This window comes from Lutjanus erythropterus, mitochondrion, assembly GCF_056507025.1.
Source record: "Lutjanus erythropterus mitochondrion, complete genome".
NCBI lineage: Eukaryota > Metazoa > Chordata > Actinopteri > Lutjaniformes > Lutjanidae > Lutjanus > Lutjanus erythropterus.
This window is the reverse complement of record NC_031331.1, coordinates 1-16509: the sequence shown is the minus strand read 5'-3', so window position 1 is coordinate 16509 and position 16509 is coordinate 1. Positions and strand designations below refer to the sequence as shown.

At 45.9% G+C, this 16509-nt stretch overlaps 13 protein-coding genes and 24 non-coding genes across 37 annotated transcripts, besides 1 other annotated feature; 9 read left to right on the top strand and 28 right to left on the bottom strand. All coding sequences in view use genetic code 2, as the record gives it.

The window, feature by feature from the left end:
- Positions 1-837: a D loop (control region).
- On the top strand, positions 838-907 carry trnP(TGG). Its single transcript has one exon. It is a non-coding gene; the product is annotated as a tRNA-Pro (tRNA).
- Position 908: 1 nt separating this feature from the next.
- On the bottom strand, positions 909-980 carry trnT(TGT). Its single transcript has one exon. It is a non-coding gene; the product is annotated as a tRNA-Thr (tRNA).
- CYTB (cytochrome b) lies at positions 981-2121 on the bottom strand. Its single transcript has one exon. A coding segment is annotated over exon 1 (1141 nt).
- Positions 2122-2126: 5 nt separating this feature from the next.
- On the top strand, positions 2127-2195 carry trnE(TTC). The gene has a single exon. It is a non-coding gene; the product is annotated as a tRNA-Glu (tRNA).
- Positions 2196-2717, top strand: ND6 (NADH dehydrogenase subunit 6). The gene has a single exon. The coding sequence runs from the start codon at positions 2196-2198 to the stop codon at positions 2715-2717; it is 522 nt and encodes a 173-aa protein (YP_009305256.1).
- On the bottom strand, positions 2714-4552 carry ND5 (NADH dehydrogenase subunit 5). Its single transcript has one exon. It carries the CDS (start codon positions 4550-4552, stop codon positions 2714-2716), a length of 1839 nt encoding a protein of 612 aa, YP_009305255.1.
- Positions 4553-4625, bottom strand: trnL(TAG). The gene has a single exon. It is a non-coding gene; the product is annotated as a tRNA-Leu (tRNA).
- A 5-nt stretch (positions 4626-4630) lies between these two features.
- On the bottom strand, positions 4631-4698 carry trnS(GCT). Its single transcript has one exon. It is a non-coding gene; the product is annotated as a tRNA-Ser (tRNA).
- On the bottom strand, positions 4699-4767 carry trnH(GTG). Its single transcript has one exon. It is a non-coding gene; the product is annotated as a tRNA-His (tRNA).
- On the bottom strand, positions 4768-6148 carry ND4 (NADH dehydrogenase subunit 4). The gene has a single exon. A coding segment is annotated over exon 1 (1381 nt).
- On the bottom strand, positions 6142-6438 carry ND4L (NADH dehydrogenase subunit 4L). The gene has a single exon. It carries the CDS (start codon positions 6436-6438, stop codon positions 6142-6144), a length of 297 nt encoding a protein of 98 aa, YP_009305253.1.
- trnR(TCG) lies at positions 6439-6507 on the bottom strand. Its single transcript has one exon. It is a non-coding gene; the product is annotated as a tRNA-Arg (tRNA).
- On the bottom strand, positions 6508-6856 carry ND3 (NADH dehydrogenase subunit 3). Its single transcript has one exon. A coding segment is annotated over exon 1 (349 nt).
- On the bottom strand, positions 6857-6928 carry trnG(TCC). Its single transcript has one exon. It is a non-coding gene; the product is annotated as a tRNA-Gly (tRNA).
- Positions 6929-7713, bottom strand: COX3 (cytochrome c oxidase subunit III). The gene has a single exon. A coding segment is annotated over exon 1 (785 nt).
- ATP6 (ATP synthase F0 subunit 6) lies at positions 7713-8396 on the bottom strand. The gene has a single exon. It carries the CDS (start codon positions 8394-8396, stop codon positions 7713-7715), a length of 684 nt encoding a protein of 227 aa, YP_009305250.1.
- ATP8 (ATP synthase F0 subunit 8) lies at positions 8387-8554 on the bottom strand. The gene has a single exon. It carries the CDS (start codon positions 8552-8554, stop codon positions 8387-8389), a length of 168 nt encoding a protein of 55 aa, YP_009305249.1.
- A 1-nt stretch (position 8555) lies between these two features.
- On the bottom strand, positions 8556-8631 carry trnK(TTT). Its single transcript has one exon. It is a non-coding gene; the product is annotated as a tRNA-Lys (tRNA).
- COX2 (cytochrome c oxidase subunit II) lies at positions 8632-9322 on the bottom strand. The gene has a single exon. A coding segment is annotated over exon 1 (691 nt).
- A 7-nt stretch (positions 9323-9329) lies between these two features.
- trnD(GTC) lies at positions 9330-9401 on the bottom strand. Its single transcript has one exon. It is a non-coding gene; the product is annotated as a tRNA-Asp (tRNA).
- A 3-nt stretch (positions 9402-9404) lies between these two features.
- Positions 9405-9475, top strand: trnS(TGA). Its single transcript has one exon. It is a non-coding gene; the product is annotated as a tRNA-Ser (tRNA).
- A 1-nt stretch (position 9476) lies between these two features.
- Positions 9477-11027, bottom strand: COX1 (cytochrome c oxidase subunit I). The gene has a single exon. The coding sequence runs from the start codon at positions 11025-11027 to the stop codon at positions 9477-9479; it is 1551 nt and encodes a 516-aa protein (YP_009305247.1).
- A 1-nt stretch (position 11028) lies between these two features.
- On the top strand, positions 11029-11098 carry trnY(GTA). Its single transcript has one exon. It is a non-coding gene; the product is annotated as a tRNA-Tyr (tRNA).
- trnC(GCA) lies at positions 11099-11165 on the top strand. The gene has a single exon. It is a non-coding gene; the product is annotated as a tRNA-Cys (tRNA).
- Positions 11166-11203: 38 nt separating this feature from the next.
- On the top strand, positions 11204-11276 carry trnN(GTT). Its single transcript has one exon. It is a non-coding gene; the product is annotated as a tRNA-Asn (tRNA).
- A 1-nt stretch (position 11277) lies between these two features.
- Positions 11278-11346, top strand: trnA(TGC). The gene has a single exon. It is a non-coding gene; the product is annotated as a tRNA-Ala (tRNA).
- A 1-nt stretch (position 11347) lies between these two features.
- On the bottom strand, positions 11348-11419 carry trnW(TCA). The gene has a single exon. It is a non-coding gene; the product is annotated as a tRNA-Trp (tRNA).
- On the bottom strand, positions 11420-12465 carry ND2 (NADH dehydrogenase subunit 2). The gene has a single exon. A coding segment is annotated over exon 1 (1046 nt).
- Positions 12466-12534, bottom strand: trnM(CAT). The gene has a single exon. It is a non-coding gene; the product is annotated as a tRNA-Met (tRNA).
- Positions 12534-12604, top strand: trnQ(TTG). Its single transcript has one exon. It is a non-coding gene; the product is annotated as a tRNA-Gln (tRNA).
- trnI(GAT) lies at positions 12604-12673 on the bottom strand. Its single transcript has one exon. It is a non-coding gene; the product is annotated as a tRNA-Ile (tRNA).
- A 4-nt stretch (positions 12674-12677) lies between these two features.
- ND1 (NADH dehydrogenase subunit 1) lies at positions 12678-13652 on the bottom strand. Its single transcript has one exon. It carries the CDS (start codon positions 13650-13652, stop codon positions 12678-12680), a length of 975 nt encoding a protein of 324 aa, YP_009305245.1.
- On the bottom strand, positions 13653-13726 carry trnL(TAA). The gene has a single exon. It is a non-coding gene; the product is annotated as a tRNA-Leu (tRNA).
- BJM10_gr01 lies at positions 13727-15421 on the bottom strand. Its single transcript has one exon. It is a non-coding gene; the product is annotated as a 16S ribosomal RNA (ribosomal RNA).
- trnV(TAC) lies at positions 15422-15493 on the bottom strand. Its single transcript has one exon. It is a non-coding gene; the product is annotated as a tRNA-Val (tRNA).
- BJM10_gr02 lies at positions 15494-16441 on the bottom strand. The gene has a single exon. It is a non-coding gene; the product is annotated as a 12S ribosomal RNA (ribosomal RNA).
- On the bottom strand, positions 16442-16509 carry trnF(GAA). Its single transcript has one exon. It is a non-coding gene; the product is annotated as a tRNA-Phe (tRNA).

The following is a 16509-nucleotide window of genomic DNA, read 5'->3' as shown; positions in this document are numbered from 1 at the left end:
ATGTGCATTATTTAAATAGTGTAAATAGATGCATTTTGGGCCTAAAATATGCTGCTTGAGGTTTTCCTGTTTACGGGGGGTTTTCAGGATTGTTAGTGATCTCAGGGGTATAGGGGGGTAGGGGGGTTTTAACGCGAATAAGCCCCAGGGGGTATCTTAGATATCTTAGGAGTAAGACTGCACTGTTATGCTCTTGATATCCAAGTATGCAATTCTTCTTGGAATGTTTATTATCACTTCATACCATTTACGCGGCAAGCAAGGGGAATGTTCAACCCTGTCAGCTATAACCGTGTTCACTGTGAAATGCCAGGGGAAAGGAAGACGAAAGAGAGGACAACCCGTTATCCTCTGGAAAGAACGCCCGGCATGTTGGGCAATGAGGAGTATGCATTACCACCATTAACTTATGCAAGCGTCGATGAAAGTGTGAGGAATGTTATCAATAAATGGCCCTGAAATAGGAACCAAATGCCAGGAATAATTCACTGAGTGAAACCCCCACGATTGTTGTCCCTCACTTTCATTAAACGTATGCATTAAGGAATCAACTGATGGTCGGTTCTTACTACATTAAGAATTTGAGGACGACGAGATGTTGAGTGCTTGGTATATCTTGACGGATGAGAGTTCTGTTAGGACCTTAAATCTCGTTTAGCACTTCGCTTGGTTTCAATGTTAAGTATTTAAGGACTAGCTTTTAGTCTTACCTTGTTTTTATGTTGTTGTATGAATGGTGAGTGCCTACTTATAGTTGTTAAATCATTATATGTCCCCAATAATTATTTAATATGTTGCATATAAATGTATGGTGTAAATACATATATGCATATTGAACAAAGAGTAGTTTAGTTTAGAATACTAGCTTTGGGAGTTAGTGGTGAGGGTTAAAATCCCTTCTCTTTGAAAGCAGTAGAGGGGAATTTAACCCCTGACATCCGGTTTACAAGACCGGCGCTCTGATACTGAGCTACTATTGCAGAGCCATCCTAGGGCTTTGTTTTCTAGTCATCCCGCAAGAGGGGCAAGGACTAGGAACAGTAAGAAGTATAGGACGGAGGCAATTTGTCCAATGATAATGAATGGATGTTCGACAGGTATTCCGCCGATTCAAGTTAGGATGGCAACGTTTGCAATTAAAGTCCAGAAAAGGAATTGAGTTACGGGCCGGAATGTGAGTCCTCGTTGTTTTGAGGTATGGAGGATTGGGACAACTATTAGGACCAGAATTGAAGCAAGGAGTGCTAGGACTCCTCCAAGCTTGTTAGGAATTGAACGTAGAATGGCGTATGCAAATAGGAAGTATCATTCAGGTTTGATGTGAGGTGGCGTCACTAATGGGTTGGCAGGGGTGAAGTTGTCGGGGTCGCCTAGAAGGTTGGGAGCAAATAGTGCTAAAGAGGTTAGTGCGATGAGTACAACCACGAAGCCTAGGAGGTCCTTGTATGAGAAGTAGGGGTGGAAGGAGATTTTGTCTACGTCTGAGTTAAGGCCAAGGGGGTTATTTGAGCCAGTTTCATGTAAGAAGAGTAAGTGTAGAACAGTTACTGCTGCAATGATGAAAGGAAGTAAAAAGTGGAATGCGAAGAAACGAGTAAGAGTGGCATTGTCTACTGAGAAGCCCCCTCAAATTCATTGTACTAGGGTGTTGCCAACATATGGAATGGCGGAGAGTAGGTTGGTAATGACGGTTGCTCCTCAGAATGATATTTGCCCTCATGGCAGGACGTAGCCTACGAAAGCAGTGGCCATCACTAAGAGAAGAAGGACTACTCCAATATTTCATGTTTCTTTATAAAGGTAAGAGCCGTAGTAGAGGCCACGGCCGATGTGAAGGTAGATACAAATGAAAAAGAAGGAAGCGCCATTGGCATGGAGGTTACGGATAAGTCAGCCATAGTTTACGTCTCGGCAGATGTGTGCAACGGAGGAGAAGGCCATGGAGATATCGGAAGTGTAATGCATGGCAAGGAAAAGACCTGTGAGGAGTTGAGCAATTAAGCAAAGGCCGAGTAGAGAGCCAAAGTTTCATCATACTGAAATATTGGAGGGTGCGGGGAGGTCAACTAGTGCGTCGTTAGCAATTTTTAGTAGCGGGTGGGTTTTGCGTAGGCTTGCCATTAAGGGTTCTTGTAGTTGAATAACAACGGTGGTTTTTCAAGCCATTATTCCTGGTTAGAGTCCGGGCAGGAATTATGACTTATATTATGTCTTTGTTTTTGTTTGGTTTAGTATTAGGTTTAGTCGCGGTTGCTTCTAATCCTTCTCCGTATTTCGCTGCTTTAGGGTTAGTAGTAGTTGCAGGGTTAGGGTGTGGGGTTCTGGTTGGACATGGGGGTTCTTTTTTGTCTTTGGTTTTATTTTTAATTTATCTGGGAGGGATGTTGGTTGTGTTTGCCTATTCAGCAGCGCTGGCTGCTGAGCCTTATCCTGAGAGTTGAGGAAGTCGACCTGTTGCGGCTTATATGGTCTTGTATGTGGTGGGGGTTGCTCTGGTTTCAGGGCTGTTTTGAGGGGGGTGGTATGAGTCTTCTTGGGTTTCAGTTGATGAGCTGGGGGACTTTTCTGTGTTGCGAGGGGATATTGGGGGAGTTGCGTTAATGTATTCGTTGGGAGGAGGGATGTTGGTAATTAGTGCTTGGGTGCTTCTTCTTACTCTGTTTGTGGTGTTAGAGTTGACGCGGGGCTTAAGTCGAGGGACGCTTCGGGCAGTTTAGAGAATAAAGATAAGTGTTGCTAGGGCGAAGGTTAAGAGGAAGAGGGTTAGGTATGTTTTAATTATTCCTTGTTGGGCATTGCTTGTTGTTGTAACAAGGGGGATGTTAAGGGAGGCGGTTGCTTTGGGGCCTGATTTTTCTAGTCAAGTTTGGTCAATTATTTGACTGGCAATTGCTTGTCCTAGGGTTAAGTTGAGTTTAGGGGTGAAGCGATGAATGATGGCTGGGAAGAATCCTAGCATATTGGAGAAATGGTGAGGAATGAGTTGAGGTGTCGGTTTGAATTGTTTGCTTGTTAGTGAGGCTAATTCTAGGGCAAGGAGAAGGCCAAGAATTGTAACTGTTAGGGCGGCTAGTTTAAGAAGAGGAGGTATGGACATGACGGGCGTTTTTAGAGGGGTAATATTAGAGGTAATTAGTAGTCCAGCAATGATGCTTCCTCAAGCTAGTCGTTTAATGGGGTTAATAACTGCTGGGTTGTTTTCGTTGATTGGTGAGAGTGAATTAAATCGAGGGTGGCCTATGGCAACAAAGAAGACAACACGAAGACTGTAGATGGCTGTGAATGAGGTGGCTAGGAGAGTTAAGGCAAGGGCTCAGGCGTTAAGGTAGGATGTGTTAAGGGCTTCAATGATGGCGTCTTTAGAGAAGAAGCCTGCTAGGAAGGGGGTACCTGTCAGGGCGAGGCTGCCGAGGGTGAGACAGGAAGATGTAAAGGGTGTGAGGTGATGTATTCCTCCTATTTTTCGGATATCTTGTTCATCGTTAAGGCTGTGAATAATAGAGCCAGAGCAGAGGAAGAGTATTGCTTTGAAGAAGGCATGGGTGCAGATATGTAGGAAGGCAAGTTGGGGTTGATTAAGGCCAATAGTCACTATTATCAGGCCTAGTTGGCTGGATGTAGAGAAAGCAACAATCTTTTTGATGTCATTTTGGGTGAGGGCACAAGTGGCTGTGAAGAGGGTTGTGAGGGCTCCCAGGCATAGGCAGGTAGTGAGGGCTGTTTGATTGTTTTCTATAAGGGGGCTCATTCGAACAAGGAGAAAAATACCTGCAACAACCATGGTGCTGGAGTGTAGTAGGGCAGAGACCGGTGTAGGACCCTCTATGGCAGAGGGAAGTCACGGGTGGAGTCCGAATTGGGCCGATTTTCCGGTTGCTGCGAGGATAAGCCCTAGGAGGGGGAAAGTGAGGTCTATGTCTTTTGCGGCGGCGAATATTTGTTGTATTTCTCAGGAGTTTAGGTTAGTTGCCATTCATGCTATTGCAAAGATTAGCCCAATGTCTCCTACTCGGTTGTAGAGGACTGCCTGAAGGGCTGCAGTGTTTGCGTCAGCTCGGCCGTACCATCAGCCGATCAGGAGGAAGGACATGATACCGACTCCTTCTCAGCCGATAAAAATTTGGAACATATTGTTGGCTGTCACAAGGATAATCATAGCAATGAGGAAAACAAGAAGGTATTTAAAGAAACGATTTATGAAGGGGTCGGCATGTATGTATCAGGATGCAAATTCTAGGATAGACCAGGTAACGTACAGGGCAATAGGAGTAAAGATAATTGAGTAGTGGTCGAACTTAAAGCTGATATTTACGTCGAAGGTTAGGGTGTTTATTCAGTTTCAGTTAGTAATAATTGTTTCTGCACCTTCATTTAGGAATAGGAAAAGGGGGAGGAGACTAACAAAGAAAGCTAGTTTTACTGCTGTTTTGACTTGATCTAAGGCTCAGTTAGCTTCTCGGGGTTGGGGGTTAAGGGTTGTAAGGACTGGGTAAACTAAGAGTGCAAAAATAATGATGAGGCTGGAGGTTATTATAAGGGAAGTCGGATGCATAGCTGCTACTTGGATTTGCACCAAGAGTTTTTGGTTCCTAAGACCAACGGATGAGCTGTTATCCTTTAGAAGCATTGGCGAGTGAGCCCAGGGGTTCAACCAGGGTGGCGAAGATTAGCAGTCTTCGTTGCTAGCGAGCCTCTCTCGGTGGATAAGGGGATTTTAACCTCTGTTTTTAGAATCACAATCTAATGTTTTAGCTAAACTATATCTACAGGCAGCTCAGCCTCAGATTAGCTCGGGTTTTAGGATTAGGAGGATTAATGGAAGGAGGTGTAGGGCTATTAAAAGGTGTTCTCGAGAGTGGGAGGGGTCTAGGTTAATAATATGTGCTGGTAGTGGGCCCCGTTGGGTCATAAGGAACATGTAGAGTGAATAACCTGCGGTGATTAGAGTGCCTGCTCCTGTTAGGATTAGCGTTCATCAAGATCAGTTAAACAGGGATGTTAGGATTATTAGCTCTCCTATGAGGTTAGGTAGTGGGGGAAGTGCAAGGTTGGCTAGACTGGCAATGAATCATCATGTGGTCATAAGAGGGAGAGCTATTTGAAGTCCCCGCGCTAATACCATTGTTCGGCTGTGTGTTCGTTCATAATTAGTATTTGCTAGGCAGAAAAGGGCGGAGGATGTTAGGCCGTGTGCAATCATTAGGATTAGTGCTCCGGTGAAGCCTCAAGGTGTTTGAATAAGGATACCTCCTACTACAAGGCCTATGTGGCTTACAGAGGAGTAGGCGATGAGGGATTTTAGGTCTGTTTGACGTAAGCAGATTGAACCAGTTATGATGACTCCTCAGAGGGCCAGAATGATGAAAGGGTAGCTTAGTTCTTTGGTAAGGGGCTCAAGGACTACTAGTATTCGCATCATGCCGTATCCTCCTAATTTTAAGAGGACGGCGGCAAGGACCATTGATCCTGCAACGGGGGCTTCTACGTGGGCTTTAGGGAGTCATAAGTGGACGCCATAAAGTGGCATTTTTACTAGGAAAGCGAGTAAGCAGCCTGCTCATCATAGCTTGTCTGCATAGGTTGTGAGTGGCAGAGGGTTGGCATATTGTAATGTTAGGAGGGAGAGGGTCCCAGTGCTGTTTTGGAGAAGAAGCAGTGCAACAAGAAGGGGAAGTGATCCGGCCAGGGTATAGAAGAGGAAGTAAGTGCCAGCGTTGAGTCGTTCTGTTTGGTTGCCTCAGCGGGTAATAAGAAACAGCGTGGGAATGAGGGTGGCTTCAAACATAACATAAAATATAATGATTTCAGTGGCGCCAAAAGCTATAATTAGGAAGATTTGTAGGGATGTGAGGAGTGTGATATATATTCGTTGACGATTAATAGGCTCAAAGGCTGTATGGTTTTGGCTGGCAAGGATTATAAGGGGGAGAAGTCAGCAGGTCAGGACTAAGAGAGGAGTGGACAGGGGATCTGTGGCTATATATGGGTTAAGGCAGGATCAGCCTGTTTCGGAGATGTTCTTTAGTCAGGTAAGGCTAAATAATGCAATTACTAGGCTGTGGAGGAGGGCGGTAGGTCAAAGTCACTTGGCGGAAACTAGCCAGGTTGTTGGGACAAGCATTAAGGTTGGAACTAAGATTTTTAGCATTGTAGGAGATTTAGGCTTTGAAGGCGGTCGGTCCCGTGGGTACGGGCAGTTGCTACTAGGAGGGCGAGTCCCGCACTTGCTTCACAGGCTGAAAATGCAAGTAAAAGCATTGGGGAGGCTGAGAAGTGGGTGGTGCTTAGCTGTAGGGCTCAGAGGGATAGGGCGATGAATAAGGAAAGTATTATCCCTTCCAAACATAAAAGGGCGGAGAGGAGGTGGGTTCGGTGGAATGCTAGCCCTGTTAATCCTAGTATGAAGGCTGAGGAGAAGGTGAAGTGAACGGGGGTCATAAGGCGATCATGGACTTTAACCATAATTTTTTGAGCCGAAATCAAATGTTTTTCTTAAACTAATAACCTACTCGGCTCATTCGAGGCCTCCTTGGAGTCATTCGTAAATAAGGCCAAGGGTGAGGAGGATTAAGACAGCTGAGGCTCAGAAGAAGGTTAATAAGGGGGAGGAGAGTTGGTCTCCTCATGGAAGAGGGAGAAGAAGAGCAATTTCTAGATCAAAGAGAAGGAAGAGAATTGCGACGAGGAAAAATCGGAGGGAAAAGGGGAGGCGGGCGGAGCCAAGTGGGTCAAAGCCGCATTCGTAGGGGGAGAGTTTCTCGTGGTCGGGTGTTATTTGAGGAAGTCAGAAAGAGACGATTGCGAGGACAGTGGAGAGTACAATGGCAATAGTAATGATTGTTGTGACTAAATTCATTATCTTTCCTTGGATTTTAACCAAGACCTGGTGATTGGAAGTCACTAATACTAGCTTTAGTACTAGAAAGATTATGAGCCTCATCAGTAGATGGAGATGTATAAGAATAGTCAGACAACGTCTACGAAGTGTCAGTATCAGGCTGCTGCTTCAAACCCGAAGTGGTGCTCAGATGTGAAGTGGTACTGGATTTGGCGTAGTAAGCAGACAGCTAGGAAGGTGGAGCCAATAATAACATGGAGTCCATGGAAGCCTGTGGCTACGAAAAAGGTGGAGCCGTAGACTCCATCAGCAAGTGTAAAGGGTGCTTCATAATATTCCATAGCTTGAAGGAAGGTGAAGTAAAAGCCAAGAAGAATTGTTAGGAGAAGGGATTGGATTGCTTGTTTTCGTTCACCTTCTATGATGCTATGGTGGGCTCAGGTTACTGTTACTCCTGAGGCAAGCAGAACAGCTGTGTTTAGTAGGGGCACTTCAAATGGGTCTAAGGGGGTGATGCCTGTGGGTGGTCAGCAACCTCCTAATTCGGGGGTAGGGGCAAGGCTTGCATGATAAAAGGCTCAGAAAAATCCTAGGAAAAAGAATACTTCGGAGGTAATGAAAAGGATTATACCGTACCGAAGGCCTTTTTGTACAGGGGGCGTGTGGTGTCCTTGGAATGTGCCTTCCCGTACGATGTCTCGCCATCATTGGTACATTGTTAAGAGAAGAAGGGCTAGTCCGAGGGTTATGAGTGTTGTGGAGTGGAAGTGGAATCAAATTGCGAGACCTGATGTTATTAGTAGGGCAGCAACTGCACCTGTTAGGGGTCAAGGGCTGGGGTCAACTATGTGGTATGCGTGTGCTTGGTGGGCCATTAGACGTTTTCTTGTAGGTAGAGGCTTAATAGGAGAACAAAGACATAAGCTTGAATTATTGCTACGGCAACTTCTAGCAGGGTTAAAAGGAATAGAAGTGTTGCCGTGAGGATTGCAACGGTAGGCATTAGAGGCAGGAGGACAAAGGCAGCTGTGGCAATGAGTTGGATAAGAAGATGGCCAGCGGTAAGGTTGGCTGTTAGTCGAACTCCTAGGGCCAGAGGACGAATGAACAGGCTGATTGTCTCGATAATAATGAGGACGGGAATTAAAGGGGTTGGGGTACCTTCTGGCAGAAGGTGACCTAGCGCAATGGTTGGTTGGTTTCGTATGCCAATAATAACTGTAGCTAGTCAAAGTGGGACTGCGAGGCCCATGTTGAGAGATAGTTGTGTGGTTGGGGTAAATGTGTAGGGAAGTAGCCCAAGCATATTGAGAGTAATAAGGAATAGTATTAGTGATGTTAGCAGCAGAGCTCATTTGTGACCTCCGGGGTTTAGGGGTAGAAGAAGCTGTTGGGTAAATCGATTGATAAATCAGCTTTGAAGTGTTAGTAATCGATTGTTTAGTCAACGTGCAGAGGGGGTGGGGTATAGAGTTCAAGGGAGGCTAAGGGCAAGGGCTATTAAAGGGATTCCTAGGTATGAGGGGCTCATAAATTGGTCGAAGAAGCTTAGTGTCATGGTCAGGTTCAAGGTTCTGTTTTGGGTTTTTCAGTGCTTTGAGGGGTAGGTTCGTTTGGGAAAGTATGGGCTATAACTTTAGGTGGAAGAATGGTTAAAAATACTAGTCAGGAGAAGACTAGAATGGCAAATCAAGGGGCGGGGTTGAGTTGAGGCATGCAGCTAAGGGTGGTCGGGAGTCACCAATCTTTAGCTTAAAAGGCTAACGCTAGGGCCCATGTTTAGCTTCTTAGCTAAGCGTCTTCAAGTATTAAAGATGATCAGTTTTCAAAGTGTTCTAAAGGGACTGCTTCGACTACAATGGGCATGAAGCTGTGGTTAGCTCCGCAGATTTCAGAGCATTGTCCGTAGAAGACACCGGGTCGGGATGCAATAAAAGCTGTTTGGTTTAGGCGTCCAGGGACTGCGTCTATTTTTACACCCAGTGCAGGGACAGCTCAAGAGTGGAGTACGTCTTCGGCAGAAACTAAGACACGGATAGGGGATTCAACCGGGATTACTATTCGGTGATCTGCTTCTAGGAGGCGGAATTGCCCAGGGGTTAGGTCTTGTGTAGGGATTATGTAGGAATCAAATCCGAGGTCCTCGTAGTCAGTGTATTCGTAGCTTCAGTATCATTGGTGGCCCATGGCTTTAATTGTAAGGTGGGGGTCATTAATTTCGTCCATCAGGTAAAGAATGCGAAGTGAGGGGAGGGCAATGAGGATAAGAATAATTGCAGGGAGAATTGTTCAGATGATTTCAATTTCTTGGGAATCTAAAATGTATTTGTTAGTTAGTTTGGTGGAAACCATCGCCACAATAATGTAAAGTACTAGTGTACTAATTAGAAAAACGATTATTAAGGCATGGTCGTGGAAGTGAAGAAGTTCTTCTATAACAGGTGAAGCTGCATCTTGAAAACCTAGTTGTGAGGGATGTGCCATTAATTTGCAAGACACGCGGGGTTTTAACCCACAATTCTGCCTTGACAAGGCAGTGTAATGGCTATTTTACTAGTGTCTTATAAAGAAAGTGACAGAGTGGTTATGTGACTGGCTTGAAACCAGCCTACGGGGGTTCAATTCCTCCCTTTCTCGATTAATTTGCTTGAACTTGAACAAATGCAGGTTCCTCAAATGTGTGATAAGGGGGAGGGCAGCCGTGCAGTCATTCTACGTTAGTTGTTGTCAGTTCGACTGCCAGAACTTCACGTTTAGCAGCAAATGCTTCTCAAATGATAAATAGGAACATAATAACAGCTACAAGGGAGATTAGGGACCCAATAGAGGAAACTGTGTTTCAGAGGGTGTAGGCATCGGGGTAGTCTGAGTATCGTCGAGGTATTCCAGCCAGGCCTAGGAAGTGTTGGGGGAAGAAGGTTAAGTTTACCCCTACAAACATTACTCCGAAGTGGATTTTTGTTCAAGTGCTGTGAAGAGTGTAGCCTGAGAATAGGGGGAATCAGTGGACGAAAGCCGCAACAATTGCAAATACTGCTCCTATAGACAGGACATAGTGGAAGTGGGCTACTACATAATATGTGTCATGGAGTACAATATCTAGTGAGGAGTTGGCCAGGACGATCCCTGTTAGACCTCCTACTGTAAAGAGGAAAATAAAGCCTAGGGCTCATAACAGAGGAGTCTCTCATTTGATTGAACCTCCATGAAGGGTTGCTAGTCAGCTAAAGACTTTAACTCCTGTAGGAATGGCGATAATTATAGTAGCGGATGTGAAGTAGGCACGTGTGTCTACGTCCATGCCAACTGTAAACATATGGTGGGCTCATACAATGAAGCCTAGAAGGCCAATTGCTATCATTGCTCAGACCATGCCCATATAGCCGAAAGGTTCTTTTTTACCAGAGTAGTAGGCAACGATGTGGGAGATCATTCCAAACCCTGGTAGAATTAAAATATAGACCTCTGGATGACCAAAGAATCAGAATAGATGTTGGTAGAGGATGGGATCACCTCCTCCTGCTGGGTCAAAGAAAGTGGTGTTCAAGTTTCGGTCTGTTAGAAGCATTGTAATTCCAGCAGCTAAAACTGGGAGGGAAAGAAGGAGTAGGACGGCAGTAATTAGAACAGCTCAAACGAATAGGGGTGTTTGATATTGTGAGATGGCAGGGGGTTTCATGTTGATAATGGTTGTGATAAAATTAATAGCCCCTAGAATTGAAGAAACTCCTGCTAGGTGAAGAGAGAAAATGGTTAAATCAACAGATGCCCCTGCGTGTGCAAGATTTCCTGCTAGTGGAGGGTACACCGTTCATCCAGTCCCGGCTCCAGCCTCTACTCCAGAAGAAGCAAGCAGGAGCAGGAAGGATGGGGGAAGGAGTCAAAAACTCATATTATTTATTCGAGGGAATGCCATGTCGGGGGCACCGATTATTAACGGAATTAGTCAGTTTCCGAACCCTCCAATCATGATTGGCATTACTATAAAGAAAATTATTACGAACGCATGTGCCGTAACGATTACGTTATAAATTTGGTCGTCTCCAAGAAGAGCTCCTGGTTGGCTTAGTTCTGCTCGAATGAGTAGGCTTAGAGCTGTGCCTACCATTCCGGCTCAAGCACCAAATACTAAATAGAGGGTGCCGATGTCTTTATGATTGGTCGAGAAAAATCAACGTGTGATTGCCACAGGTAAGATGGCTGAGGTTTAAGCGGTGGATTGTAGCCCCATAAACAGAGGTTTGAGTCCTCTTCTTACCAAGCTCTGAGGTGTTTTACATATTAGATTGCAAGTCTAAAGAAGTAGATTAATCGTCTACCGGGGCTTTCCCCCGCCTTTAGTAATTTTATTAGGCGGGGGAAAGATAGATGGATGCTCGCTGGTTTGAGCGCTTAGCTGTTAACTAAGAGTTTGTAGGATCGAGGCCTACCTATCTAGAAAGGCTTTAGCTTAATTAAAGTGTCTGTTTTGCATGCAGGAGATGTGGGGTAATGTCCCGCAAGTCTTATCAGGGACTGGGAGATTCTCACTCCCACTGAGGGCTTTGAAGGCCCTAGGTCTAGGTATTAGCCTAAGTCTCTTAGAGGGTCAGGAGGGCTGTAACGGCCGGGGTGAGGGGGAGGAGGGCGACGGTGGCCATTGTAGAGATGGCGAGGGGAAGTGTTAGTTGTGTTGTAGGTAGGCGTCAGGGGGTTGTTCCGGAGAGGCTGTTGGGGGAGATGGTTAGGGTTATTGCGTATGTGAGTCGGAGGTAAAAATACAGGCTTAGAAGGGCTGTTAGTGCGGCTAGGGTGGCTGTAGGGGCTAGGTCTTGTTTGGTTAGTTCTTGAAGAATAAGTCATTTTGGCATAAACCCAGTTAATGGGGGAAGGCCTCCTAGGGATAGTAGGACTAGTGGGGTAAGGGAAGTCAGTGCTGGGGTTTTGGCCCATGAGATAGCTAGGGTATTGATGTTGGTTGCTTTGTTTAGTTTGAATACAAGGAATGTTGAGAATGTCATGATGAAGTATGTGAGGAGTGTTAGGAAAGTGAGAGAGGGGGAAAATTGTAGTACTAGAATTATTCAGCCAAGGTGGGCAATTGAAGAGTAGGCAAGGATTTTTCGTAGCTGTGTTTGGTTTAAGCCTCCTCATCCTCCGACAAGGGTTGACATCAGGCCAAGAATAATAAGAAGGGATGAGTTGGTTGGTTGAATTTGTAGGAGAAGGGCGAAAGGGGCTAGTTTTTGTCAGGTCGAGAGGATAAGCCCGGTGGTGAGGTCTAGTCCTTGAAGGACTTCTGGGAGTCAGGAGTGTGTGGGGGCAAGTCCAATTTTTAGGGCAAGGGCCATAGTGATTATGGTAATGGGGAGGGGGTGAGATATCTGTTGAATATCTCATTGTCCGGTGAGTCAGGCATTGGTTGTGCTTGCAAATAAAAGTATTGCAGCGGCGGTGGCTTGAGTAAGAAAATATTTGGTGGTCGCTTCGACTGCTCGCGGGTGGTGGTGTTGGGCTATAAGGGGAATAATGGCGAGAGTGTTTATTTCAAGTCCTATTCAGGCGAGGAGTCAGTGTGAGCTTGCAAATGTGATTGTAGTTCCTAGGCCTAGTCCGAATAAAAGGGTGGCTAAGATGTACGGGTTCATTAGTAAAGGAAGGAGTTTAACCAACATGTTTGGGGTATGGGCCCAAAAGCTTAATTAGCTGACTTTACTAGGAAGTGGTGTAGTGGAAGCACTGAGAGTTTTGATCTCTCCAGGTAGGGTTCGAGTCCCTTCTTTCTAAGGAGTCGGAGGGACTCTAACCCTCATGGTTCACTCTATCAAAGTGGCCCTTTTCTTCAGGCACAACTCCTGAGTTATAGTTGTGGTGGTAAGCCTGCAAATGCAATGGGAAGTGCAAGATGTCAGATGACTAGGGCGAGCGTTAGAGGAAGGAAGTTTTTTCAGATAAGATGCATGAGCTGGTCGTATCGGAATCGAGGGTAGGAAGCACGGACTCACAAGAAAACAATAGAGAGGAAGGCTGCTTTAGTCATTAAGTTTATTGCAGTAAGTTCCGGGATAGTCGGAATGTGGGAGGCGCCTAGGAAGAGAGTGGCAGACAATGTGTTCATGAGGAGAATGTTGGCATATTCTGCTAGGAAAAATAGAGCGAAGGGGCCTCCTGCGTATTCCACATTAAAACCAGATACTAGTTCTGATTCTCCTTCGGTAAGATCAAAGGGAGCACGGTTGGTCTCTGCTAGGGTAGAAATGTATCATATTGCGGCTAGGGGTCAGGCTGGCAGGATTAGTCAGATGCTTTCTTGGGCGATGTTAAAGGTCTGGAGCGTGAAACCTCCTGTGAAGATAATTGCATTGAGGAGGATAAGACCTAAGCTGACTTCGTAGGAGATGGTTTGGGCAACGGCCCGTAGAGCTCCGATGAGTGCGTATTTTGAATTGGATGCTCAGCCTGAGCCTAGAATTGAATAGACTGCTAGGCTGGACAGGGCTAGAATAAATAGAATGCCTAGGTTTAAGTCGATAACTGGATAGGGAAGTGGTATGGGGGCTCATAGGGTGAGGGCGAGTGTAAGTGCTAGTATAGGGGTTAGGAGGAATAGAAGGGGAGAAGAGGTTGAGGGTCGTACGGGTTCTTTAATAAAAAGTTTCACTCCGTCTGCGATGGGTTGAAGGAGTCCGTAGGGGCCTACAATGTTTGGTCCTTTCCGTAGTTGCATATAACCGAGTACTTTTCGTTCAATTAGGGTTAGGAAGGCAACGGCTAGGAGAACTGGGACGATAAAGGCTAGGGGGTTGATGATGTGGGTGATGAGTGTTGAGATCATAGTTAAGGAGAGGACTTGAACCTCTGTGGAAAGGGCTTAGGTCTTTTGCAGTTACCGGGCTCTGCCACCTTAACATGTCGTTCTTTCAGACATAGGGGGATATGCCCTTTTGCCCATTTTATTTGTTTTCATCGGGTGGGGGGGAGGTATACTTGTAGCAGGGGCCTCTTCTTTTCGGTCCTTTCGTACTAGAAAAGATCATCTCATAGATAGAAACTGACCTGGATTACTCCGGTCTGAACTCAGATCACGTAGGACTTTAATCGTTGAACAAACGAACCCTTAATAGCGGCTGCACCATTAGGATGTCCTGATCCAACATCGAGGTCGTAAACCCCCTTGTCGATATGGCCTCTAAAAGGGGATTGCGCTGTTATCCCTAGGGTAACTCGGTTCGTTGATCGGTATTACCGGATCTAGATGGTCAGAATTTCTGTTTACTAGAGCGGGAGCTCTTGGCTGTGAGAGGAGGTGTTCTCGTTCCACGTGGGGGTTTTATGTTTCCCCGCGGTCGCCCCAACCAAAGACATTAGGGCAGGGTTCATTTGGTTTGGTCCTTTGTTCTGAGGTGTTTAACATGGTCTGCCTTGGTGTCTAAAGCTCCATAGGGTCTTCTCGTCTTATGTGTGTATCCCCGCTTCTGCACGGGGAGATCAATTTCATTGACTTGAAAGAGGAGACAGCTAAGCCCTCGTTATGCCATTCATACAGGTCTCCATTTAAAAGACAAGTGATTGCGCTACCTTCGCACGGTCAAAATACCGCGGCCGTTAAACTTATAGTCACAGGGCAGGCGGGACCTCTTATTCTTAGATTTTGCAAGAGGCGATGTTTTTGGTAAACAGGCGAGGCTTTATGTGTTTGCCGAGTTCCTTCTCTTTCTTTTAGTCTTTCCTTAGATGCATACCAGTGTGGGGTTGACGGTTGTCTTGTTGGGTGGTTTTCTAGTTGTTTGGTCTGTTGTTCAGTGCCCTCTTTGTTTGGGTCCGGTTAAGGTTCGGGGGGAAGTCCGTTCCGATTCACACGTATGCGGGGAGAGAGGCGTGCTCTCTTATTACTCATGTTAGCATGGTCACTCCCATGTTTGCATGGGGCGGCCTGGTAGGTTAAGAGGGTTAAGATTGAGTTATCAGGATGGGAAGGGGTGGGGTTATGTTTGAGCTTTAACGCTTTCTGTACAGGTGGCTGCTTTTAGGCCCACTGAAACATAGTGCCTTTGGGTTAATTTTGATCTTTACCCTTCTGTAAAAGTTGTATCTTGTGTCAAAGGGGCTGTACCCCCTTTGACTAACTCTCTCGGTTTCTTTGTGTCAAAAGGGGGTAGGGACGGGGGTGAGGAAAGAAGCCGGGAGGCTGAACTTCTATCCAATTCCCAGGCAACCAGCTATAACTGGGCTCGGTAGGTCTGTCACCTCTACTCGAAGCTCTCCCCACTCTTTTGCCACAGAGACGGGTTTGCCCTATTGATAGGCTGTCTTGGAGTAGCTCGCTCAGTTTCGGGGTATCAAACTAAAGTGCTCTTCGCTTGGGGGTTGCTGGCTAAATCATGATGCAAAAGGTACGAGGTTGAATCTCTGCTTTTTTATGCTTTACTGGGTTGTTTCATTTCTCTTTCAGCTTTCCCTTGCGGTACTTTTTCTGTTGCTCCACAGTTCCTTTTCTATCGCCTGTACTAAGGGGGAAAAATGATTTGTTTATAGGGGTTAAGGGTATTGGGGGTTATTGATGGGGTTTTGTTGTTTTTGGTGGGAGGGGCTAGCTGTTGGGCGTCAGGGTAATCCGATTTGCACGGATAACTTCTCGGTGTAAGGGAGATGCTTTTCTGTTTTAGCTATACTCTGATTTTTCCAAGTGCACCTTCCGGTACACTTACCATGTTACGACTTGCCTCCCCTTTGCAGTTTTAAGGTTTTAGGTACTTAGTGTTATAAGCTTGGGGAGAGTGACGGGCGGTGTGTGCGCGCTTCAGGGCCGGTTTCAGCGGAACGCTCTATTTTCTGCTTACTGCTAAATCCTCCTTCAGATAGATATTTCAATGTATCGTTCGTAATTCACTGTGTTAGGGAATGTAGCCCATTTCTTCCCTTTCCATACGCTACACCTCGACCTGACGTTTTGGGCTATGCCAATCTTGCTTACTATGAGTCCTTCACAGGGTAAGCTGACGACGGTGGTATATAGGCGGAGAAAACAAGAAAAGGTGAGGTTGAACGGGGGTAATCGGTTCTAGAACAGGCTCCTCTAGGTGGATCTAAAGCACCGCCAAGTCCTTTGGGTTTCAAGCTGATGCTCGTAGTTCCCAGGCGGATAGCAGGTGTAGTTCGCTATCAATGTTTATGGCTAGGCATAGTGGGGTATCTAATCCCAGTTTGTACCATAGCTTTCGTGGGTTCGGATGTTATAAAGCCACTTTCGTGATTGGGCTTCTTACCTTCGGATGCGTATAACAACTCTGAGGGCGTTCGGCTTTAGTATTAAAGGAAATCTTAACCACTCTTTACGCCGGTGTCTAACAACTTGGGTCTCTCGTATAACCGCGGTGGCTGGCACGAGTTTTACCGACCCTCTTAGCTTTGACTAAGTCAAGTTTTCACTTATGGCTTAATGTTTATCACTGCTGAGTTCCCTTGAGGGTGTGGCTAAGCAAGGTGTCATGGGCTTGGGGTGAAGTGCCTGATACCAGCTCCTTGTTCCCAAACAGGGAACTGTAGGGCATTCTCACAGGGGCGCGGATACTTGCATGTGTAAGTTTAGCTAAAGTTGATAGTAAAGTCAGGACCAAACCTTTGTGCTTACGGAGCTTTCTAGGGCTCATCTTAACATCTTCAGTGTTATGCTTTAATTAAGCTACGCTAGC